This window comes from Arachis duranensis, chromosome 8 (assembly GCF_000817695.3).
Source record: "Arachis duranensis cultivar V14167 chromosome 8, aradu.V14167.gnm2.J7QH, whole genome shotgun sequence".
NCBI classification, from domain to species: domain Eukaryota; kingdom Viridiplantae; phylum Streptophyta; class Magnoliopsida; order Fabales; family Fabaceae; genus Arachis; species Arachis duranensis.
Window position 1 is genome coordinate 10,079,754 of NC_029779.3, and position 27,104 is coordinate 10,106,857.

A 27,104-nucleotide genomic window follows, 5' to 3' on the forward strand; every position below is an offset into this window, starting at 1 on the left:
TTAAATTTTTATATTTTTTTATACTACAATATTTTTTTTATCTATTACAACATGTTTAGGACAACACTTTAAAAAAATTGCCTAAAATATATATAGACAACTTTATACTAGTGACAAAAAATAGAGCTATAACAACACACTATAATAATATTTTTGATAAATTAAAAGACACTTATCAAGTGTTGCCCTATCAAATACACATAAGCAACTATTATCAAGTTAATATATTATTTTTTTTAAAACTTTGTCTTTAAATTTATTTTAAACTTTACTTTCTAAGTGTTGTCTAAAATTTTAAATACCTCCCTCAAAAAATAACAATTCGTATATATTTTAACTTTGATTTTCAATTTTTACCAATTTTAAAATAAAATAACAAGTATAAAATGTTGCTTAAAATATACTTTAAAAAATGTTGTCTGTTTTAAAGAATAGGCAACACTTTTAAAAGATTGATTTAACAAATGTTGTTTTTGAAGCAAAAAAGGCGTTGCCTCAAATCCAAAACGTTGCTATAGATTAAAAGCAATTTTTTTTTCAATCTTTAGACAACATTTTTTAAAAAATGTCTCAGCCCTAAAATATTATAGTGTTAATTGGATATCTATATTGCTTTTAATTTTGTAATGTTCTTTTTATATCAAAAACGTTAAAATTAATCGAAGATTTTTTTTCAAAATATTTGCGTTCAAAGATCTAGTTAGATTGTCAATTATAAATACCTTTAATTTGTATAGAAATATTCAGTTAATTCTAATATTTTTTATACTAAAAATAATCTAATTATAAAATTAAAAACAGTGTAAAAATTCAATTAAAAACATATAAAAACTTAATTAAAAATTTGGTAAAACTATAAGAAATAACAGAATAATTAAATTTAAAAATAATAACGACAATAAAAATACAATAAAAATAATACTACTAGCTAATTTACTCCATGATATTAATTAAAAAATTTTATTTTTTACAATATTTTTTAATCAAATAAATTAATAATTAATTCGTTACAAATTATAGCTTTATTTAAAAATTTAAACCCAACTTACTTATCATATTAATTGAGACTACTCAGTAGCATAAAGTGGTAATTGATTCTAAAAGATAATATAGTGGGACCAATAGCACTTACATATATAGTCCATAGGACATTAATTTATATAATAAAATAATAAAATATATCAAATCCAATGAAACTGATCCAGTCAACCATGGTGTCTTAGCACATTTCATTTTTTCCGCATTATGTTTCTTATCCCAACTTCTCACTGCTTCTTTATATGTTATTTTTTTACGGCCATCCCCTAATAATAGGTCATTCCTCTAATGCGAAAATAAAAAAAGTTCAAAATATATCGCACGCATGTTGACATGTTGTTCACAAAAATGCCTTTTTCACGTCTCTTGCTTTTTATTATTCCATTCGAAAAAAAAAAAAGAGAGAGTGAGCTAGAGATATAATATTAACAATGAAAATCTCTAATTATATTTGTTCTTTTTTGATAATTATTTATGTGATAATTAAAAAAATTTATTTTTATTAATATAATAATATATTATTAAATTTATGCATTTTTTTTGCATTAAGAGTATATATATCGATTAATTAGTTCATTTGTTATTCAAATAAATATCAAAAGTTCAAATTTCGTATTGTACATACAATAATTTATTAACTAACAATAAATTCTTAAATAAAACGTCTATTTGTGATAGAATAATTTTTTACCTACTAAACTGAGAGATACTGAACATAATCAAAGGATATCAAAAAAATTATTTATATACTAAAATTAGTTATTATATATTTATGTATAAATATATATATATATATTATTTAATTTATTTTTAATATATATTTTATATTATTAACTGATTTTAGTGTACACGTAATATGTCGGAAAAGATATATATGGTGTGGTTCTATTAGAATAATTATGGAAACATGTTCAAAACTATCTAGAAGGAGAATAGTTAATACAGATAGATAAGCATCAAACAATCCTTCATATCTTAAGAGAACATGTTCAATCATTCTGTTTTTGTATATAGTAATATTAGTAATTTTTTACATATAATACAACCTAACTAACTATTGACGTGAAATACTATTCTAGACACATATATAGATGGATACTTTTAAAATGCCTTTATATGTGTCTGATATCAGAACTTATATTATTGGGGGTACTTATAAATGTGTACTAATGAATTTTAATTTATTGACTAACAATAATTTTTTAAATGAGATTTTAATTGGTAACAAATTAATACTTAATTTATTAAATTAAAAAACATCGTTTATATATATATTAGTCTTCTAATGAATACTTAATTTATTACTAATAACTGGACATATATTATTAGTCTTCTAATGTTATTTTTTTAAACTCCATAAGCCCATATAACTTATCTATATATATTTGGTACTAAGTATATATATTGCGACCCTTAAGTATAAACATCAACTTTTTTGTTTATATAATATTGTTAGTGATATTAACTAATTTGTAGCAACAATATCTTTTGCTTTATTGGCAACTCAAAAAGAATCGTGATGAGAATAGTAATGCTTTGATGAAAAATTTTCAGTAGTGCTTGACTAGCAAATAAATAAAAGACCCATGATGACAATAAGATTTGTGAATGACTACTACCAATTTAGAATATTTGCACATTATATTTTGTCACAATGTCCTATTTACCGTAGTACCCCAACATGTGTTTCTACCTCTCATGCTAAATGACCAAGTTGACTTCATGACAATGAGGCAAATAAAAAATGATCAAATTCAAACGCATTTTTTCTACTAGAGTATGATTGTTCTATAAGATATTAAATCCTGATCGTATTCTATTAAATTTGTAAAGAATTTTGTAAAAAATCTCTCTTGTATTTAACAAAATACAATTAATTGTCAAAATTCTTTGCAGGTATCATTTTTTATTGGGTTAAAAAATTGCAGTTGATTGAAAGTTTTATCCAAAAAAGATGGTCTCTCAAGTTTATCTAACATTTTTAAAGAGGTCGGATACTGTAAAAAAATCAGCTTGTACTTATCTAAATGAGTAATTGTTTCTCCAAATCTCTCGTACTATCTCTAACCTCGTTAAAAGACGAATCTTAAGAAACTCCCAAGATAAAGGGAACAGTTATTCATCAATAAAGGTGGAATTACTTCAACAAAGGTGGTTATCAACTCTACTATAAATATACTGACACTCCTCAAATATACACATGTTCCATTCTACTAAAACCTGTTTAAAGTCCTTGTTAACTTAAGTATCGGAATCTTTTGCAGGACACTGTCTCATAAAGAGTCTAGACCTTACGCTCAGATACAAATCAGTGTTTCAGCTAACTCTCAGAATATTACTGAACACATATATATCGCTCTAGCAAAAATATCTAAGATTTTAAATTTTATTTGTTTGTTTATTTATTTGAAGTAATTAAGTAGTAGGGTCATAGTAGCATTAATGGAGCAAAGAAGATGCATGGTGAAGAGATAGAGTGAGCTGTGTGAAACAAGACAGCACCAACACTAAAAATGGCCATGTGCATTGGTTTATAGTTAGTGCATTAGGTTATTGACTGTGTTTTTCGTGTGGATAATTAAAGAATAAAGATTAAAATTAAATTTTTATGTAACAAGGATAGAGAAAATTTTAATGTTAAATTTTATTTTATAAAATAGTTTTTATTATGTATTACCCATAAAAAAATTAATTATTAAAACTTGTCTTAAACCTTTTATTAAATCATAAGTTATTTAATTATCATTTTGATTAATAATCTCATATTTATTATTATTAATAATATACATTTAATTTATAAAAAATAAATTGATAATAAGTATGTTTATACTTATGACTAATTGAATTTTTCTGTATGTGTTTAATTTGAATTGTGTGAACAAGAAGCTAAGTGATCTAATCAATAAGTATATTCAACTATTAGTGTAGGTTTCTCTTGGGGTAAACTTTAATTATTCGATACATCTAATATCAGTTCTTTAAGTACAATGTTTATCGTCTATTTCTAAGAATGCAAAAATATCTTTACAAGAATTTTTATATCAGAAAGCAAAATAAAATAAACAATAATTAAAAATATTAAATAAAATAATTTTAAGCTATTTTAGACTGATTTTTTTAATTATTTTTCAAACATTTTTATTAGCTAAAAGTCTAAAACCCAATGTCATCAAACGTTCAAATTAACACATGAACTCCTATAAATAATTAGCTACCATAAGTCTTAAATTGTTCAATGTGATTGATAAACTCTCGTGACTTTAAGAGTTTATTAGGTCTACTATTCTTGTTCCCTAAACTCATCGTATGTCCAACAAGTTATAATTTAAATGATATAATTTTTTATTTTCAGTTAGGAATTTCAAATTCAAATTTCGCTCTTAAAAAAAATCATCATATGTAGACTTCATAAATTTAAGTAAACTTTTAAATTTGACTAAGTTGGCTAAACAAATATTTATCAACTATATTAAATATATACTAAAATCAATTCTATAGTATAAAATATATATTAAAATATAAAATATATACTAAAAATAAATTAAATAAAATATATATTTATGTACACAAATACGAGATAACTGATTTTAATATACAAATAATATTTTTAAATATCTATTTTATATACATAATTCAGGCAATTATTTTTGGAACATATAATGTATTAAGTATGTTAAGGATAACCAAGATTTTTCAACGTGAAGTTGAAACTTAGTAGCATAAACCTGTCTAGAAGAGTACATAATAGATAACCAAACAATGCAGTAGTTATACGCCTACGGTTAGCTACGATTTAGGAATTCAAGACCACCTAATTAAAAAGTTATTTATTTGTAGTCCTTTTATATGAACATACATATACTAATGTCTTATAATGGTACATTCAAGTCCAAATCATTGAAAATAATTCAACTAATATAATGTTTTAAACTTGCTACTTCATTGAAAAATTCTTATCATATTCATATACTATTTATTCACAAGTTTTCACGATATAGTTCCGTGTTATTGAGGCAATTTTGTTATAGTAGAAACTCCACTTCATATAAAATTAATATTTAAAAATTATTAAATAATTTAATAAATTTATTCTACACCTTTTCTTATTATAATGATATATTTTTTTCGTTTTTTTTTTTTCTATTATGATGGTGGTATGGTTTACACGGAGTAGGTGTTTTGGATTCGATTTCTTAAATATCGTCACAAAATGCCAAGTAAAAATTCTTGTTTATAAGAATTTAATATTACTAAACTACAGTACAAGAAATTGCATAAATATTTTTTTTTTCCTTTTTACCAAATACGATCACATGATCTTGTACTCAAAATTATATATAGGAAATTTAACTGCTAAATTGTGAAGTCAAGTGTGGATAAATAATATCTATGATTTTATTAGGAAATTAATTTTTTGTAACCAATAATGATCTGTAATAAATTAGTGGATGGACAAATATTAAAGGAAAAAAAAAATTCTCAGTCTTTCTCTTTAGAATTAAACCTTTGTGAGTTCATTTACCATAAGATAATAGTCTAAACTCCAATTAACAAACTTTCTGTAATGAAATAATTTTTATAATGACTATCATATTCGATAATATGCTTCGAATCAGCATCAAGACAAAGGTTAATGTTAGTCTATGTCTTTAACTAGACATTTGAGGAGGAGCACAACATCGTACACTCAAAAAAGCACATCTTAAAGCATTATTCATTTATTATTCCAATCATAATTATTGAAGCAATTTTTGGCAAGATATTTTTGTGGCAATTTCTAAGAGATAAGAGTAAGATGTGGTAGTGAATGGTGCAAAAACAAGGTAGTGCAATCTTGTTTTTCCTTCCTTCATTGGAATTGCATGTTACTAACTTTTCAAAGCGTGAAACATTAGAGGAGCCAATTAACGGAAAATGACACCACTAACCAAATTTTGCACAAGTAGATAGAATTGGTTTTGATAAATTCTTCCCTTTATCGAACAACAAAGACATATTTATATTCCAAGCAATCCAAATCCGACCATAGATAAAAAGTTAAAAGGATTTTTTTTTTGGCAGCAAAGTCATTCAAGTAAAAAAGAACATGACACTATAACAACTAACAAGTATCTTTCACTTATGCCATAGTTTTGAGCAAGATTCAAATAATTCAATACTCCTTTCCACACTTTTCTTTTTCTTTCAATGCATATAAACAAATTTATTATGGATAATACAAAAGAAATCAGATTCCTATAAACAATCAGCAATGCCATGCTCAAACAACAATGAACCAAGCAGGAATCACATGAAATATTTTTTGTTTGTTTTTGTGATATTGAAAGAGATTTGGATGTAAATGGTTCGGATATGAATGTGATTCCTGTTAGAACACTATGGTGTTGTCTAATACGTGTAGCCGACTTTACCTAGTGAGACAAGACTTAATTGTTTCATCCAAAGGAAGAACAGAAGAATGAAGTCTCACTAGGGGTATTTGAGTATCCAAATGGCAGTTAGAGTTAGCAAATAATATGATTCAATAACTCGGAAATAACTCTTCATGGAAATCACATGGAGGTAGAACTCTATTTCCTGCAATACATCTCCAATTGATAATGATATGTGTGTCAAATGTTTCTTGGTCTGTGCCAAGACATGACATATCTTCCGATAATATTTTTCACAGGAAGTGGTCCCCTGTTCATTATTAAGGAAAATAAGATTCATGTTACAAAGAAGAAAAAGATAATGATAATAGGAGAAATTGTTTAACATTAAGAGATCCATCATTTGTCCTAACAGAACAGAGATTAAGGGAAATGATTCATATATTGTTAAGTACAACAATAGCTTCTGTAAAACCATGTTTCCTCAAACATTAAACAAGATACTGATGTAACTATACATCAAGAGAACATATCAAATTGTGCTTCAAATAAACGACTTAAGAAAATGAGGTGAAAACTTCCATGGATAACTTGCGAGTATTTATACAAAGAGCTTTATCCATCAAACCTCAAACAAAACATAATCTTAATGTAAAATATATAACAAAAGGGCAATAACTAGTAGCAGGAGTTACTCACCACATATGGGAATCATTGCTGATGTTACGATTATCCCCCAAAACATAAACATGGCCTTTAGGCACACGCTGCGAGGATAGAAATAAAGTGAGGAAAAGGAAAATATGAATCAACAAAGAAACAAGGGGAAATGATATTCAGCCACAAAGCAAACATAAAAGGGAAAGCGAGAACACATGATTCTCCATAATAGAACATTGTTAATCCGGAAGCTACTAAGCAGACATTTGTTGAACTTGTGAAAGAAGCGTAGTTTGAGATTGTGCAACGACTCTACCTCATAATGTTCACGAATATGAATTGTGGTCACAGCATAATTCTTGAATGAAGGTTAAAAGTAAAAAGGACCATAGCATTAATTAGGGCCTCACAGTTAACTCCAGTGTGTATGATGGTGGACCTGCTATGAAATCTTCATCCCGTGCAACACCATTGACATAGAGTTCCCCATTACGAATCTGCAAATTTTGCGATTCAGGATAGGAAGACTTGAAGTGTTAGTTATATTTCTCTCTGCTCATGATTTATTTTACCAAAAAAAGAAAATTGAAGCACATTTATACCTCAACTGTGTCTCCGGCTTTTGCAACAATTCTCTTAATGAAAACACCATCCATTTTGTCTCTAGATAGCTGTACAGAATACCAGCACAATCATATAATTGAATTGTGTCATGAGTTGCGTCCTAGGAATATGCAAGTAAGTCGCAACTTGTCCCATGATAACATACCTTTGTTGGATCCCGGAACGTTACAATATCATTTACAGCAGGACTCCTGAGGTAAAATGAAGCCTGACAAAGTTTGCAAAAATAAATCAAAATTCAAATATTAAAAAGATGATAGAAGTAGAAAAACAGAAATTTATCAGAAAATATTTGTTGACCTTATTTTTGAGTGTGTTTCTCACCACAACACAAACAGTCAGTATGCAGAAACAAAAATGAAAAGAGTGTAAGACAAAATATAAAAAATGACCCCACTTTTAAAATTGCATCATATTGAAGCAGAATTTCAACGAAGCTAAAATTTATTTCCATCAACAAAAATCAACACGAACTACAGCAACGGAAAGAATCATTAACCAAACAATATCTGCTATTTATACAAATTATTCATAAAGCCAATTGACATACTCTTTCTGCATCCTCTCTTTCATTACATATCAGTTATTGCTACATCTCCCACGACCTAAAACTAAGATCCCTTTGACCTAGATTATTATTCTCTATCTTTCTCCCTTTTATAGTCATTTACCCTTATGCTGTATTAATGTTTGTGCCATTTTCAAACATTGTTTAGATGGTCTTGCTAAATTGAGTTGATAGGAGGGCAATGTCTAAGAACTCGTACATTTCTTGTTAGTCAAATTTCCACTCCTTACTTTCGAGACGACTCATGTCACTAGGGCTGGCAATACATACCCTACCCGCAGGTATTTAACTTGGCCCAACCCGTTCGAGTAGGGTAGGCTACTCGACCCTAGGGCGGCCCGGCTCGAAGACCCGATCCGGCCCCGAACACTTTAGGGGGCTAATTTAGTGTGATTTCATTGGGTCTAGGACCGGATAAAAGTCTCAAAAATAGATCCTGTTATTATTTCGAGTCGACGGGTCAGGTCCGTGCTACAGCTCGAGTCATCCGAACTCGGTCCGGTGGCCCGGTCATCATACACAATTAATATTTTGTGTTATTAGCGATGGATGATGGCTATTCTTATGTGGAATTTAAATATTGTAAACCTTAATATTTTTTGTTATTAGTCATTATAAGATTATAAGTTAATATTTTATGTTTAAAATGCATAAGACTTTAGACTAATGCATAATATTGTGTTATTTGTAATGATTTAAATATTTGGTGTTATTAGACAATATTAATATTGATTATGGTTATGTTTTAATTTTAGAAAAGGAATGGTTCTTATTATATTTTTTTAAGTGAATTTTATTATGTGAATTATGAAATAATAGTTGGATATTAGGTGATTTTTACATGATAAAGACTCGGTTTTCACCCGGTTTTTACCCGGCCCGAAGGTGCGTAGGTTTCATTAGGTCTAGGATCGGGTTAGGGTCTAAAAATTAGGCCCAGCCTATATTTCGGACCGGATCTGGGTTAAGCCAAAGCCGGTGTAATTTAGAGCATTTGTATATTTATAATATGTATGTTTGTAATTTTATGTTAGGTTTCTTTAAGATTTTATTGTTTTTAATTTTAGTTTGAATTTAGTTTTATATTTTTTATTTTATTAATATGTGTAAAATTTGGAATGATTGAATTTTTATATTTGCTTTGAAAAAGTTTGATATTTCTACAGGTAGAGTAGGATAGGATAGGGTTTAGAACTTTAGGATGTAGGTAAGGTTAGGATTGAGAGATTCTCAACCCGCGAATAGGATATGATAGAGTTTTAATGAAATTCTCAACGGGCGGATAGGGTTAGGGTAAGATCTAAACCCTACCCTACCCTACCCTACCCTATCCATTGGCAGCCCTAACCACCACCCAACCAAAAAATTTACTACCAAAACTAGCAGAATTCATTGAGTATATCAAGTAGAATTCACTTAATCACTTCAAAGATAAGTGGTTAAACAACTTTGTTATCACCAAACGTAGCTTATTCATACAATACTGAAAACTATATCTAGATGTCTTGACCAATTTACACCCTCTTTTACCAAACATACATTTTCTGACTTTCACCACCCGATGGTAAAACACGAAGTACAACTTAAAATGTCAAATCAACTTGCCATTTGTAGAACTTGTAGTTTCGGACAGACTTCGGATTTCAGAGTATATCACTTCTAAGGAGGGTATTTATTTAAGGGTATATACTCCAATGGAACGATTGCCATGATAAAAACTAATCAATACATACAAGAACACCAACTCCTAAAAAGAAATATTAATATGGATCTAATTAGAGCTAGCTACAACCTAAACAGCAGAAAAAATTGTATTACGAGTAAATTAAATCTACACACAACCATCAATTGGAAGGTTCTGCCAACATAGAACAGGAATATGCTAAAACATAGAAGTTAGATAGATAAAAAGAAAAAGAAAAGGGGCACAGATTTAAGAGAAAAGAATGAAGTTAGGAGGTACCTTTTCGACGAGAATTCGATCACCAACACGAAGGGTAGGGTACATAGAAGAAGAGGGTATGTAGTGAAGTTCAGAGAACATGGTCCAGAGAAGCGCAAGCAGAAGGAGCCTCATGAACCCATCAAGACCAGGCCATCGGAAGAAGCCTCCACTCTGACATGGCATCCATCGCATTGAAGGAGAAGCCACAAGGAAGTAGTACAATGCACTGGGCCTCAAGAAACTCATGGTTACTCCAACTAAACCAAACAAACAACAGAATTCAGTTAACCTAATTAAGAATTTAGAACAAATGAGAGAGTGGATTGATTATCATGAATTATGCATGATCAGGGTTTTGTACCAGGATTCGTGAAGAGATCGGAGTTTTGACTTTTAATTTGAAATCGGACAATGAATCCAGAGAAAGAGTCAAAATTGAGAGAAGTGTAACAAGCGATGAATGAATGTGAGAGAAGCCAGAGCTTCAGACATGAAAGTTGAAACTTGAAAGAGAGAGAATGAAAATGAGGAAGAAGTGTATCTGTATTAGTAAATGGTGAAGTTAGGTGAGACTTACTGATTAAGTTTCTGCATCCAACGCGGTTTTCTGACACGTGAGTGTTTGTTTGTCTACGGTTACGTCACACTGCAAAGCCGTTACTGTAACTAACAAAACATAAGAAACAGTTGTGTTTTTTTCTTTTTACAATTAGAGCCCAATTCATCTAGAGCCCAATTTTCAAATCCTTCACCAGGCCCAGTATTACCTACAACACCAAAAATATCGTACTCGTAAGTTCGTATCAAATTTCCATTTTTCCAACCCCAAGGCCCTGAAGTGAAAGCTCTTCAACTTCCCCTTATTTTCCAGCCACAATAAAATAAATAGAAAAGGTAACTTGAAAGGGAAATATGCAGCAGACGTCATTGCTCACGAAATTCTGAAGAACATTATGGTGATAAAATGACTAATGATAATAAGAGTGGAGGCATTTTGGGCCAAGAAAAAAGTCCAACAAGCCCATGCATAAAGCAGTAAACGACAAATTAGGGTGTTATCGTATCACATCGCCACACGTACACAAATTTTGGACCTCACCTCGTTATCTTCTATTCCTCTTCAATTAATTTATCACACTGCTCACACTCGCACGCACGCACTCCCTCAAACACTTGACAGTGAAGAAGAAGAAACAGAAACAGAAACGATGAAACTTCGGCAGTACTTACCTTTTGTATGGCTTCTACTGTCATGGAGATGGTCACTATTACCGTTATCTTATGCATCTGATGAAGAACAAGGTTCCACAAGCATAATCTTCACCACACTTGGTCGACCCGATTACGCCTTCGACATCTACTCCGTCCCAGTTAATAATATTCCACTCACTCCCAATTCTGAACTTCGACTCACCGATGGCCACTCCGTCAATTTTAACGGCCAATTCGCTCCCCCCACCCTCCTTCTCCCTACAGACCCACCACCGCCCCTTCAACTCGTCTACGTCACTGAACGGAATAACGGCCTTTCCACCATCTTCTATGACGCACTCTACCTCCAACAACAACCCCAAACCTCATCAAGAAGATCCACTCTCGAATCCCAAACCATCACCAAAAGAATCCAACTCCCTCTGCTACCCAATCACTCGCAAAACGATAACAAAGTCTCCATGAAGGATAAACCAACCCTCACGGGAGAATATCTTATCTACGTCTCCACACACGAGAACCCCGGCGTGCCACGTGTCAGCTGGGCAGCCGTGTACTCTACCCACCTCAAATCTGGTAACACTCGAAGGCTAACCCCTTACGGCGTCGCTGACTTTAGCCCCGCCGTGTCTCCTTCCGGGGAGTTCACGGCCGTCGCCTCCTACGGCGAATCTGGATGGAACGGCGAGGTGGAGGATCTTACTACTGACATCTATGTGTTCTTGACTCGGGATGGGACTCAACGAGTCAAGGTTGTTGAACACGGTGGCTGGCCAAGCTGGGTGGACGATCGCACCATCTATTTCCACCGGAGGGGCGACGACCAGTGGTGGAGTGTTTACCGTGCTATCCTCCCCGCCGGGAAGGGATCCATATCCGTTGACTCGGTCCGAGTCGAGCGAGTCACCCCGCCGGGTCTCCACGCGTTCACACCCGCAACCTCGCCGGCAAACCACGAATTCATCGCCGTCGCGACAAGGAGGCCGGGTTCCACCTATCGCCAAATCGAATTATTCAACCTGGTCAAGAACGAGTTCACCGAGTTGACTCGTTTCGTCTCACCCAATTCTCACCACCTTAACCCGTTCCTCTCGCCCGATTCAACCCGGGTCGGATACCACAAGTGCAGGGGCGAGCCAAACTCAAACGAATCCCCTCAGCTATTACTCGAGAACGTTAAAAGCCCGGTTCCCGGTCTGTCCATCTTCCGGTTCACTGGTTCGTTCTCGGTTTTTTCTCCCTCGGGTGACCGAATCGCTTACGTCGACATGCCAGGGATCTACGTAGTGAACAGTGATGGTTCGAACCTTCGAAAGGTTTCTGACGCGATGACATTTTCAACCGCATGGGACCCGGTTCGACCGGGTATAATCTACACTGCACTCGGAGAAGGATTCTCCTCAGAGAGCACGCGTATTGATATCATTTCCATCAACGTTGACCAAAAGAGTAACAACATCAAGCGGTTGACACTCGGCGGAGGCAACAACGCATTTCCCTCGGTTTCGCCTGATGGGAAATGGATCGTGTTCCGGTCAGCTCGGACGGGTTACAAGAACCTCTATGTGATGGACGCGGCCGAAGGCGAAAGCAACGGGCTGAGACGGTTGACGGAGGGGCCCTGGACAGACACAATGTGTAACTGGTCACCGGATGGAGAATGGATCGCTTTTGCTTCGGACCGGCACGCACCCGGTAATGGAAGTTTTGAGTTGTACTTGATCCACCCCAACGGAACCGGGTTAAGGAAACTTATTCAAAGCGGGTCGGGTGGGAGAACAAACCACCCGTACTTTAGCCCCGATGGGAAGAAGATTGTGTTTACTTCGGATTTTGCTGGCATTTCTGCTGAGCCAATATCTAACCCTCATCAGTACCAGCCGTATGGTGAGATATTCACCATTGGGTTGGACGGGTCGGGTTTGACAAGACTGACCCATAATTCGTATGAGGATGGTACACCTGCTTGGGCCCCCAAGTTTCTGAAGCCCGTTAGTATTAAGAAGCCCAAGGGTGGCCCGTACTGTGCCTTTGAGGATTTGCATTGGCTTAGCAATATGCCTAATGGTAATGGAAGTGTTGTGTCAAATGCTCAGTGTGGTTTATAAGGTCTTAATGGCATTTTATATTGCAATTTTTATCTTTTGGTAAATGCCTTTATCATTTGGCAGATGCATAATAAGATGCTTGCTACTGTAAAGTGTGAACTTTGGGTTATATGTATTATATATACTTTATAATTATTATGGGTTATGATTGGCGTTGCTTTCTCATGATACTTGTAGAGCAAACTCAAGTTCATTGGAAATGATACTTTGTAACTATTGATCAGATTGAAAGGCCATAGTAAAAAAGGTTCAACAAATTAATCATGTGCTAATGTGCTATTTCTGTTTTACTGCTTACTACATATTTAAAATTGGGCAGTTATGTGGTAGCCATAAAAATGATGGAGATGCAGTAGTAGCCAATGATTCAAGTAGATTCTTTGAAGCTTGATTTTTTTTGTCAATTTATGGCCGAACCCCCACAGAGCATGCCACATCAAATGAAAAGCAGATACAACAAGAACTCTTCTAATCAAGGTGGGAAAAATGGTAACTACATATACAATGATAAGAGAAGAATGGCCTTCTCTCTTGAGTAACGGCAATTCAACTGTATTTTTCCTCAATTCTGAAAATATTCTGAAGGTATTGAGGAAGGGCAACACTTCTTGGCCACATTTTTGTACTGAAAACACAAATTCAACATATCTAAGTTAAGAGGAAAATATTATACAAGGGAACAACAAATCATAGCAGCAACCACTCAAGAGGCAAAGATGTTTATGTTTATACCTTGTGCTGACTATACTTTTCCCTAATTGCAGGCAAATTGGAGTTAGGATTGTTGCAACAAAGTCGATGGAGATCCCTTACACAACTACACAAATCAGAAGGCTGGTATTGTGTATAGTGCTTCAATGTAGCATTCTGTTTAAGGAGAAAAAATAATATCAAGCACAAGCATATATACCCTTAAAATGAATACATTAAGAATCTTAAAATGATCATAGGCTTTGTTGATAGTACTGTACCCATGGTTTGGTTGAGGGGGAGAGTATAAACTTGGCTAGAAAAATTGCAGAAGCAGCTATTAGTGACGGAGCATAACAAAGCATACTGTACTCCAACAAAGACAATTCGGCAATGTAGTTTGTCAAGCACTCTAGTTGCAACGAAGGGGTCTGAAAAATTAAAGACATGGAATCATTTTTCTGTTAGTAGTGGAGTTTAATTATAAAGAAACAATACAATTAAATGCAGTACAAGAACTACAAATAGAAATAACCAGCTTAAGAGAGGAAGATACCTCACTGACTCCTTGAGCTGCACGAACGAACCGTCTGATATCACATGAAAAATAAAAGAGGTGTTGAATTAGGCCATTGAGAAACCATAGAACTTCAAATGATCAGTATAAGATAGCAATCACTTTAATCACTACCTTAAGAAACACTTAATTGTTGGAGCTGTCATTTCAAACTTCAGATAATTCAAGACAGCAGATTCCATTTGCAAAACCTGCATTGAATAATTTGCATTAGATTGGCACACTAAATGTACTATAAACAAGTAACTTGAAGCTGCAAAATTAAGCCAATAAAATGTAAAAGCACAAACCTCTTCTTTGAAGTATGTGTTGTCGGTGATGTAACAAAATTCCTCTACCTGGGGTGCACAAATCTCCTCATATTTACTGTCAATAATAACCAAACATCAAATTCTATTATTATGTGTTTTTGTCAATCCAAATAGATAAAAAGAAATGGTAGAAATTTCATCAATCAGAGACATAAGAGGGACCCTTACGAGGCAACCATCATGGAAGCAACACCAAGTAATTGTAATTTTTGCCTGTTCATTGGATTCCCTGAAAGATACCTATCTATGTAGTTCACTGTCAAATACAATGTATCAGGTACCAATCGATACTCTTCGGCTACCTGAAAATCGAATACGGAAGTTTAGCATACAGCTATAAACCCCCCCTGCACTTGATCTCCCAATTGCAATATAGTAAGATAAAAAGTTCAATATCATGTGCCAAAAATTAGGTGTGTTCATATTTTTTAACCCTATTTTTTTTTTTTTTGTTGAATATCAAGATTACCTCAACAAGCCAATCAATCAATATAGCACGCATGCTTGGATTTATGTCCTTCTGAACACTCTCCATGAAGTCCGTGGAAGGTCTTTTCTTTGCCTAAGATTCCATATTTAACAAAGAAAAAGAATTTAGAATAAACAAATCAAATGGTATTAATTTTAATGTTTTGTAGCAGATAGGTATTGATGGTGAAAAGGTTAAAAACTAAATAAAATAAGAGGGACTATCTGACTAATAAAAATAAACTCTCATAGTTATCGAGGATGACTAAGCCCTCAAATGCAACTTTATGAAGCCAAATGTGAAAGAAAGCAGAAATGAAGGACTAAGGTGCAATCCGACAAAAAGGTCATTCTACCACTATTCAAAGAATAATGGCATTCTACTAAATTTTGAATAAAGAAAAGCAGTCAGAAATTTAAGTTGGGAATCTAACAAAGCAAGATCCACTTACTATTCAAAAAAAAATCAAATAGTCTTACAAAGTTGCAGTAGCTACAGTGATTACTAAACTAATAACACATCAAACACATAATATGAGGTATGCATTTTTTACCTCAGATGCACGCAGGTGCTTGTATATATCACAAGCAAATGTTGCACAAAGCTGGGGATCCATGAAGTTGTTATCAACATTCACAACTTTGTCATCTTTCTCCAACTCAACAAGTATGTCTCTACTGCATATGTTCCCTGCAAAACATATCCAATCATGTACTGCATTAGAAGACAAGGCACTGGTACAGACAATATGATAAAAAATAAAACAAAATCAAACCCCACAAAGATGATTTACAAAATATAATAACACAAATAGCATATTCATATCCACATTCATATTCATATTCATATTCATAATCAATTTCAACCTGCTGGTGGCTCTGGAGTATCAGAAATGTTGAGGGTGCTGAATGTCTTCCTCTGAATTGAGTCAACGGCCGGCGCGATATCATTGTTGTCCAAATACTCAATGTCAGGGCTCTTGAAAGATTCACAAGAAGACATGGTCTCATCCACAGACATGGAAACAGATGCCCCATCTGATTTACAAGGAGAAATATCCATTTTTGAGATATGAACACTAACAGGGGCAGCAGCAGCAACAGCAACAACAACTTTCTTAGCATCACCTTCTTCCCTTGCAGAGACATAACTAGGCTTCGGAAAAACAACAGCATTGCACTTTACAGCACTCTGCAAAATCGGTATCTTGTTGCTTGAAATTGAAGAACAAGTTGTAGTAGTGTTACATGATGAAGCCTCTTTCTTCGTCTTAGCAACTTTAGTAGCACAAGGTACCTATCAAAATTAACAATTGATCAATCTATGAAACCCTAAACCTAAACCTAAAGCTTGAACACGTGAGGAATGAAAGAATACAGAAGTGGAAAAAATACCAGAGAGGCGTTTTGCCAAAGACGACGTCGTTGAGGAAGAAAACGATGAACGACGGTTCGACATTTCAATCAAATTTTGAACCGTTGAAACTCCTTTTCTTCACTTTGTCTTTGTTTTCTTGAGAACAATATACTCTAAATTCTGAACGAGAACCAAGTAAAGAAAGAGAGAAAACGAAGACGCAGAAACAAAGAAAGAAAGAAAGATTGTTAGTGGCACTATTTGCTCTGATTTTCAGAGAGAAATCAATTACTACCATATAAAGGGAAAAGAAGGGGTCTTTTTCTTCTTCATTTGAAAACTTTTTAGAGTTAAGAGAAAAAACAAGAGAGAAAATCGTGAGTGTGCATTAAATCAGATTATTTTATTGTTTTATTTTTTTTTTAATTTATTTGTTTATCATTTATTGTGAATTTTCCTTTTTGATAAAGGTAGTATTTAATGTGGTTTTTGAGGGCGGGGAAAAGGCTTGGTTTCAAATGTGGGTCAATCTGGACCGTTGATCTGGCACATTATTCGTTACGAGTGTGGTCCCCTACATGGTTCTATACTACTAGAGCTTATTTTTCAAAAATGTGTTTCGAAACGACGCCGTTTGAGAGTGCAGCTTCATGCATGATGCAGGTGCATCTTATGGTATTATGAATTGTCGTTGGCACGTGAGTGTGGAGGAGCTTCTATTTTGAATTTGAATTGTTTCAAAGTTTCAAACGGTCACTGGATCTGTCGTTTGCTGCTGCTTTGAGGAGCCAAATACTGATCCCAATTCCCAAACATAGTCCTTTCTGTACAAAACAAGTTGATAATATTAGTATTCATGTTTTAGTTTTTCGTATTTGATTAATGCCATGCACAACACCAATTCAAATCTTTGCACCAAAAAAGAGGAGGCTCTCCCCCACTACGGAACCTATGCTAATTAAGAGAAGAAAATATTCAACTTCAAATGACTTTTTAAAACACACATGATAAAGGTTTGTTCAGCATAGCGCAAACAAACTCCTTCAATTTGGTGAATCTAGTCATTCAATTTGTCTTGTTGTAGAAGAACTATGTTGTGTAGTTAGTAGTTACTAGTGTTAAACTCGTTAATTTGAATAATAACGAAATCATGTGTAAAATAGGGTATAAAAATATGTCTTTTATGAACTGTATTTAATTATATATTATGAATGAGTTATGATACTCACAGAATTATGATCAAAATAATTTTAATGAAACTCTTTTTGCAGAGCAAAGTCTTAAATTTGTTTGTCTTACATAAATGCTTATCACCAATCTTAGCTGTTGACAATTATATAAGAGGGACAAAGTTCCCTATTGTCTTTGAATTTTAGGCTTTTTGTTTTCATTCTACTATAATTGAAAAAAAAAAAGATTTTGTCTCTTTTTATACAATCCTATTCTTTGAAAATAAATATAAAAAAAAACTTCTAAGTAACAAATTAAAGTCTAATGCAAAATATATGTACTAAAAAAATAATTTCCAAATCAATGTCCATTAATAAAAATACTTTATAGAATAACAGAACTTGGTGCTTCAACAAACAAATTTGGATATGAATTTTTTTTTAATATTATTTTTGAACATAAAGATGTGGGGTGTTAAACTTTGGGGTGTTGTTGGATTTACCTTCTTATAATGAACAAGAGATTTTTTTATTTTTTTTAAAAGATAAAGTATACTTTTTATTCTTGAAATTTGACAAAAGTTTCAACAATACCCTTAAGTTTTATTTTGTTTTAATTTTGTTTAAAAAATTTTCGATTTACATTAAATATACCCCGCTGGCTAAATATTAAAAAAATTTGAGTAAAGTATTATTTTTGTCCCCAACGTTTGGGGTAAATCTCAAAATTGTCCCTAACGTTTCAATCGTCCTATTTACGTCCCTAACGTTTTAAAATTGACTCAATGTTGTCCTGCCGTTAGGGATCCGTTAATAAAATTAACAGCGGGACAAAATTGAGACGATTTTGAAACGTTAGGGACGTAAATAGGACTAAAACGTCAAGGACAAAATCGATACATAGAAATAAATTTTAATTTTATTATTCAATAATATCAATTTTTTATTATACATAGTATTCAATTATTTTTAATCATATTTACACTTAATCATCTTATTTTCATTCTAAATAAATTAATTTTTTTATAATTTTACGCTTAAAGTAATATAATTTTTTATAAATAAATAAATTTTATACTTTCATTCTAAATAAATAATGTAATTTTACTTTCATTACTTAATCACATTACTTATATTTTTTATAGTTTTACACTTTCATTCTAATCACATTACATTATTTATTTAGAATAAAAGTGTAAAATTTATTTATTTATAAAAAATACATTACTTTAAGTGTAAAATTAAAAAATAAATTTATTTAAAATGAAAATAAGGTGATTAAGTGTAAATATGATTAAAAATAATTGAATACTATGTACAGTAACAAATTGATATTATTGAAGAATAAAATTAAAATTTATTTCTATGTATCGTTTTTGTCCCCAACGTTTTAGTCCTATTTACATCCCTAACGTTTCAAAATCGTCTCAATTTTGTCCCGCCGTTAATTTTATTAACGGATCCCTAACGGCAGGACAACATTGAGTCAATTTTAAAACGTTAGGGACGTAAATAGGACGATTGAAACGTTAGGGACAATTTTGAGATTTACCCCAACCGTTGGGGACAAAAACAATACTTTACTCAAAAAATTTAAGACCAATCTAACAATAATGCATGAAAATGATGCTTGATTTGCTTGTGTTGATGGTTATTCTTATGAAATTATTGTTGAATTGGTCTTAAATATTTTGAAAAATTAGTCGCGAAAGGTATATTTGATACAAATCAAAAATTTTTGGGACAAAATTGAAACAAAATAAAACTTAAGGATATTTTAAAAGTTTTGTCAAACTTTAGGGACAAACTTTTGTCAAACTTTGTGAAAATCTGATTTTTTGCCGAACTTTGGCGAGACATAACTCGACTTCCGGACTCCCACCATCAGCATCTTCTTCTCTCATTATGCGCACACACGCTGAAAGAGAGATTGGAGGGAGCAAACCCTAGGTTCCAATTTCAATTCAACTTCAAATCCTTGCAACTTTCAATTCGGAGCTCCGATCGCCGCACCGTTTGTGGCCACGCGTTCACCACGTTGAGCTCTATAAAGTTCATAGAACAATTTGGTAAGTACCTCAGTATTTTTTTCTCAGTCACTCTCCCCTAATTTCGAACATTTGAGGATTTATTTTGAAGAATTATGTGATTTTGGTGCCTTAGGATCAAATTAACCTTGTAGGCTTGCCAGATCTTATCCCAAACTTTCGTTGGTAAGGTGAGAAACGTTTAATCCTTGTCAAATTACTGAATTTGTGAATCCTAAGATAATTCTAGTATTGTTGTATGAAAATCTAGATTGAATTATGTATTTGGAAACAAATTGGTGGAGTTAGAGACTTGATATTAGATCTTGGGGAGATGAAGACCCGTTTGGTGTGACCTTGTAAGCTTGGATTTTGTGGAACGGGTGGTGACATTCTGGGTTTTACAAGAAATTGGCCAAGGTATGGTTTTGGTTTCTCGTATATAATATGTATGATATCGTGAAAACTTAGGCTAGATGACTATAGGATAAGTTGGATATGTGTTTGAAGCATATTTAATCATTTTAGTTATCAATATATGTTAAAATGATAAGGTATGGTCAGATTAATGATTCATTGATGTGAATATAGTTGGTGTTGGTAAAATAGATTGGTGAATGATGATTTTGATGCTAATAGATGAGGATTTTGAATGTGAACATATGAATGTTAATAAATTGATAAATGTTGGGCAGGAGGCCGTGAATTAGGGTCGGAGGCCGTAAAATTGGGTCGGAAGTCAAAAAAAGGTAAGAAAGGTGAATGATGCTTGTATAAGCAATGATAACGATGATATTGAATTTATAATAATGATGCTTGTATGAATGATGATTTATGTATGGCTTGAGTTGAAGATGGTTAAGAGAATTGATAATGAGAATTGATTAGGTATATTTTGGGACATTGAAATGTGACTTGGTATGATTAGATATTGTCAAAAAGGCTTAGAGTTTTGATGTTGAGATATGAGATTGGTGAAAATAGAAGTTTGATAAGCTTTGTGAAAATATGATTTTTTGTCGAACTTCGGCGAGGCATAATTCGGCTTCCAAACTCCCAAATTATTTCAAACTTGTTTCATATGAAAATTGGGTCTGTGAAATTTATGCCGTTTGAAGAATGGATGAAAAATATTTTAAAACGAGAAAGTTATGCGCATCGGAAGTTTGGAGTGCAAAGCAAAAAATTTTGCAGCATTCAGCATTTTTGCCAAATTTGCAGATCTTGCATCCGCGACCACTGCACATGGCGCAACTAACCCTTTCGGGTTGGGCATCTCGCGTACGCGAGCAGGGTGCTTGCATACACGAGCAGAGAAAAACTCATCCATGCGTATGCGTGGTCCACGTGTACGTGTGACCCCCTGTTTACAGCAAAATATATTTTTTGTTTTAAAACCTAATTTTGAACCTCTAAACCTCTATTTTTATTCTTTTAGCCCCTAGACCTTAGTGATATGCTTAGTAATGAGATAAAATTAGGAAGGAGAAATAACTTGGAGTTGAAGAAGGGGCTACTTGATTTGATAAGGATGATGGAGTAAGGATGATGTGTAATTAAATGAGATATATGTGACCGGGTAGTAGGCAGTGGCGTTGTCCACTTGCTCCGGGTATGAGATGAGGGAGAAGAATTATGAATCGAATTTAATTATGGAGTTTTGAATGAATATGAAAAAATTTAAATGATAACGAAAATAACAATGAACTTTGAATGTGATACCTGGATAGTAGCAAGGATTGTGGTTTATCCCACTTGCTTCGGGTCTATGTCTGAGATGTGATAATAATTGATAATTGATTAAGAATGAATGAAAGTATGCTTGAGATACCTGTACAGTAGCAAGGATGGTGGTTCGTCCTTCTTACTCCAGGTCAATGTTTAAAATTTGATAATAATAATAATAATGATAATTGATTTAGATTAAATGAATGTGTGTTTGAGATACCTGGGTAGTAGGTAGGATGGTGGTTCGTCCCGCTTGCTTCAAGTCAGTGATTATGACGCCTGGGTAGTAGCAATAGTAGTGGATTATTCCACTTGCCCCAGGTTGAGCTTTCAAACACCTGCCTGGGTAGTAGCCGCAGTAGTGGTTATTCCACTGGCTCTGGGTTAAGCAGGTAGTAGTAAGAGGGTTGTAGCTCAAACCCACTTGCTCCGCAATGGATGTTTCTGTCCATGGTTAGCCACCAGGACGTGTCGGTAACCGACAGATGATATCATCAGCCATAGGTCAGGCATGCATCATGTGCATTTGTATGTTTTGTTTGAGTGTGCATTGTCTTGGCTTGCTTAATTTTTTGTTCGTGTTAATTGCTAATTGCCTACTTGTTATATATGATTTCTATATATGCTTGTCTTGTTTGTTTTGCTTGTCTGTGTATTGGAATTCAGGAGGTTTGGAGGGAGGTGGGAGACCAAGAGGATAAGTTATGAATGAGTTAGAACTTTAAGATCCTTAGACGACCTATCTTACTTGTGGTTTAAAATTATAGTTTTAAAATTTTATAATTTGAGTGTCGGAGTTTTAAGATTGCCTCTGGCTTTCCCGAGATCTTATTTATTATATATGTGGGCACCTTAACCATACTAATAACCCCCGGTTCTTATCTCATACAATATTGTTATTTTTCAAATGCAGGTTGAGAAGCACCACTCTGTGTATTCTGGAGACTCTGAAGAAACAAAGAACTCTTAGGATTCAGATGCAGGTTGTATTTTATGTTTGTCCCTCTTAGAGGTTGACTCGGAGAAGCAAGTTGTCGGTTTTCTATTTTGGGTTACTTTGGGATGTATATATATGTATATGTATATGTATACTCTGGTCGGTCTTTGCTTTGCAGGCCGAGCCTAGAGCTTGTTAATTGCATTTTTGGAACTCTGATCTTATATATTTATATTATCTTTTCCGTTCAATCTTATCCACCTTTCTACTTTTATCCGATCGTGAGTGTTGTGTTATTCTGCTTGTATTCGTTTAATAACTTTTCTTCAAAGGCTCCTAGATAAGATCTTTTTCATTTATATTATATATATAATTTTACTTTTAGAGGTCGTAATACCTCGCCACCTTAGTTTTATAACTTAAGCATAAGACTCTGTGTGGTAGGGTGTTACAAGTTCCGTCTACGCTTCCTTGTTTTAAATAAATTTCAAACTCAAGTGACAACTTGAGTTTGAAGGAGTAGATGTTATAATATATTAGGATCAATTAGCATTTATTAGAATTCATTAGAATTATTTAGTATATCTGAATATTTATTATAAGATATGACGTCTTTATTATTTCGATTTTCTTAACACATATAAATACCCTTTTATATTGTATCATTCTACAACAATTTAAATACACACAATTCTTTTTCTGTTGTTTTTTTTACACTTTCTAACCATTCTAACTACTATAAAATTTGTGTGTATATAGTAATTGGAATATATGTATAGCATGATGAGTTTGTAGTGTTTATTAATGAATAATATTAACTATAAAATAAAGCTCAATTAGTTTAATGTAGAATAAAAGAGGTTACAACTTTTTCAAATAATATCAACCAATTGAATAAAATGAAATTAAAAAAACATATTATTTACCATTTAATTTAAAACTTTATATTTTTAAAATTGAAATATATTTTTCTAATATTTAGATTTTAATATTTATTTTTTTAATTTATATATACATTTAAATTTGAATATAAAATTTAAATATTTTTATAAGATTTACGTATAAAAATTATGTTTTTCATAAACTGCTACAACTATCAAGAATCTTCCCTTCTAAAGCAGTTTATGTTACAATAATCTTTCAACAAAATTATATTTTATTCTATTTTTAAATATTTTTAAATAAATATTTTTTATTCTCACTTCAAAGATTCACATTTCATGAACCTTTAAAATTAACACTAATAAAATGCATAATATTTTTTACCACGTTCTAACTCAGTCTTGTAAAAAAATATTTTATAAATAGTTAGAACATGAGCATCTCACAATTCACCAAAAGCAATATATTAACGTCGTAGAACATGGGTGCCTGATCACGTGACGGTTCAAGAACATCTCATAGTAAACGAAATTATAGTCTTAGTTTTGGGTTGATGACGAAATACTTACATGCACAACACCCACAATAAACTAGTATAATAATTAATTTTTAGTAAACTTCATCATCATTTTATTTATTATTTTTTAAACAACTACTTTAATTTAAGGAGCAAAAGTTGCACATATAAAGAGTAAAATATTATTTTTGTCCCCAACGTTTGGGGTAAATCTCAAAATTGTCCCTAACGTTTCAATAGTTCTATTTACGTCCCTAGCGTTTTAAAATTGACTCAATGTTGTCCTGCCGTTAGGGATTCGTTAATAAAATTAACGGCGGGACAAAATTGAGACGATTTTGAAACGTTAGGGACATAAATAGGACTAAAACGTCAGGGACAAAAACAATACATAGAAATAAATTTTAATTTTATTCTTCAATAATATCAATTTTTTATTATACATAGTATTCAATTATTTTTAATCATATTTACACTTAATCATCTTATTTTCATTCTAAAAATTAATTTTTTTTATAATTTTACGCTTAAAGTAATATAATTTTTTATAAATAAATAAATTTTATACTTTCATTCTAAATAAATTAATTTTTTTATAATTTTACATTTAAAGTAATATAATTTTTTCTATAAATAAATAATTTTTATATTTTCATTGTAAATAATGTAATTTTACCAATGTTCTGAAAACCGGTTCGAACCGGCCGGTCGAACCGGTCAAACCGTGAACCGGAAGCCAAAACAGTTCGGACAATGAGAAAAACCGTGAAATTTGCTTCTATGTATCGTTTTTGTCCCCAACGTTTTAGTCCTATTTACGTCCCTAACGTTTCAAAATCGTCTCAATTTTGTCCTGCCGTTAATTTTATTAACGGATCCCTAACGGCAGGACAACATTGAGTCAATTTTAAAACGTTAGGGACGTAAATAGGACGATTGAAACGTTAGGGACAATTTTGAGATTTACCCCAAACGTTGGGGACAAAAACAATACTTTACTCTTATATAAAATAGTTATTTTAAATTTTTAACATTATCATTAGTCAAATATAATGAATCTTCGAAATGCAAGTATATTATTAAGAGTAAAGCTCTACATTCATGTAATTTTTTCGTCCAAGCTATTTAAGTAATTTCAATCAGATGCGTCTCCTCAATCTCTTTATACGTTTGTTATACACATGCCTCGTATAACATATATAACGTAAATCTTCTGCTGCGTGATAAATCTTTCTTAACGTAAACATTTCTCAACGTAAACCTTGTTCTCTTCTCGCGTTTTCGTTCTTCTTCTTCTTCAACCTAATAAAATTCGTCGTTCTCTTCTGTTCGCATTTTTCTTCTCTGCTTGCTTATTCATTATTGATCGGCATTGAATTCAACATAATAAACTCCGTCGTTCTTCTTCTTCTTCATTTTCTTCTTTGATCTACACTTCTGAATGAAAACAATGAATGATTCAACTTCGAATCAGTTCAATGAGGTTATTACGTTGAGACAACTAGGAAATGATTGCTGCATGCTTTCACAATAATCTTAAACACTGAACAAAATAAAAGGAGGCCACCGAACCGAACAACATTCATTTGGTGAATCAAAATCACAAAGGTCACCGAACCGAACAATGTTCATGTGGTGAATAAATGGTGATCAACTTTCAATCAACAAGAATAGTATTTCTTCTCCTCCTCCTTCTTCTTCTTCTCACGTTTTATTCAGCACATGATTGGTGTTCGGTTTAGTGGTGTTGACCATTTCAGTTCACTTGATTGTTATGTGTTTAGTTAACTTCTTTTGCATGGAAAAATACTATTCTTAATTATTGAATATTTATGACGTTTTATTCAGCACATGAATGTTGCTCGATTCAGTGGAGTTGCTCATTTTGATTTACTTAATTGTTAGTGTGTTCAATTTAGTCCTTGTGCATGTAAAAATATTTTTTTGATGATTAAATGTTTATGACGTTTTATTTAGCACATGAATGATGTTTGGTTCAGTGAAGTTGGCCATTTCGGTTCATTTTTGTTCTGCACAATTCAAAACTCTTCCTCCTCACCTTCTACTGCTTCTTCACCAAGGAGAGAAAGAGGAAAAGACAAAAAAAATACAACAGCAATAACAACAAAAGAATGAAGATAAGAAAAAAATACGTGAAGAAGAAGGAACGCGAAAAAGGAGGAGAATGAGGAGGAGGAGGAAGGTGAATCTCTGTTGCTGTTTTCGTTTATTTCTGGTTGTTCCTTGTTAAATCTTCTCGCGATTCTTCTCCAGTAGTGGTTTTCTCAGAGAACGTGACTGAAGTTTGAGTGATTTTGAGAGAGATTCGAAGGAGCAGTTTCATGTAGTGGCTTCATGTTGAAGAAGAAGTAACGCTTTTTCATAATGAGCGCGAAGTAACGAAGGGTTTTCAAACGCGTGTTTTCACTCGTCATTAATGCGCGTAACTCTATTTAGACTTGGGCCACTTGATTACACGGTTACATGGATGTGTAGCGTGCCTATTATTAACAAATTATACCACTTACGAATGGTAAAATTTTATAAATTCATTCGAAATGGCCCTAATCAAATTTTAAAGAGTAGAATCTAGAAAGAATACAACCAAATTTAACAATGCATAATTAATAAAATAAAAAGAGAAAGTATGCTGCTCAAAAAGTTTGCCTAATAATAATGCCAAATGCCAACCAAAGCGATAAATATAATGGAAGTTCTATGGTGGCATTAATTTTAGTGGTTAAGAGTAGCATAAGTTTGACCAATAAATAAAATATTGATATATGACAAAAAAATTAAATTTAAAATCAAAATAATTTTCTCTCTCTTAAAATTTTTTATGATTATTTTTATCAAAATAATTTCTTGTAATTATTTTCATAATTATAAAAAATAACACCAAAAAAATTTTATA

General features: G+C 32.5%; 3 protein-coding genes across 3 annotated transcripts; 1 reads left to right on the top strand and 2 right to left on the bottom strand.

The window, feature by feature from the left end:
• Window positions 1-6,125: 6,125 nt before the first annotated feature.
• On the bottom strand, window positions 6,126-10,747 carry LOC107460712 (chloroplast processing peptidase). Its single transcript, XM_016079100.3, has 7 exons — window positions 10,569-10,747; window positions 10,226-10,464; window positions 7,840-7,902; window positions 7,673-7,741; window positions 7,481-7,567; window positions 7,110-7,177; window positions 6,126-6,720 (listed from the first exon to the last, which is right to left on the bottom strand). Exons 2-7 carry the CDS (start codon window positions 10,451-10,453, stop codon window positions 6,651-6,653), a joined length of 585 nt encoding a protein of 194 aa, XP_015934586.1. The 5' UTR covers window positions 10,454-10,464; window positions 10,569-10,747; the 3' UTR covers window positions 6,126-6,650.
• Window positions 10,748-11,326: 579 nt separating this feature from the next.
• Window positions 11,327-13,672, top strand: LOC107460696 (uncharacterized). Its single transcript, XM_016079079.3, has one exon. The coding sequence runs from the start codon at window positions 11,416-11,418 to the stop codon at window positions 13,525-13,527; it is 2,112 nt and encodes a 703-aa protein (XP_015934565.1). The 5' UTR covers window positions 11,327-11,415; the 3' UTR covers window positions 13,528-13,672.
• A 103-nt stretch (window positions 13,673-13,775) lies between these two features.
• On the bottom strand, window positions 13,776-17,032 carry LOC107460672 (cyclin-A1-4). Its single transcript, XM_021128730.2, has 11 exons — window positions 16,952-17,032; window positions 16,441-16,870; window positions 16,128-16,264; window positions 15,575-15,667; window positions 15,274-15,407; window positions 15,085-15,160; window positions 14,909-14,985; window positions 14,774-14,807; window positions 14,499-14,648; window positions 14,260-14,394; window positions 13,776-14,152 (listed from the first exon to the last, which is right to left on the bottom strand). Exons 1-11 carry the CDS (start codon window positions 17,030-17,032, stop codon window positions 14,090-14,092), a joined length of 1,410 nt encoding a protein of 469 aa, XP_020984389.2. The 3' UTR covers window positions 13,776-14,089.
• Window positions 17,033-27,104: the final 10,072 nt, after the last annotated feature.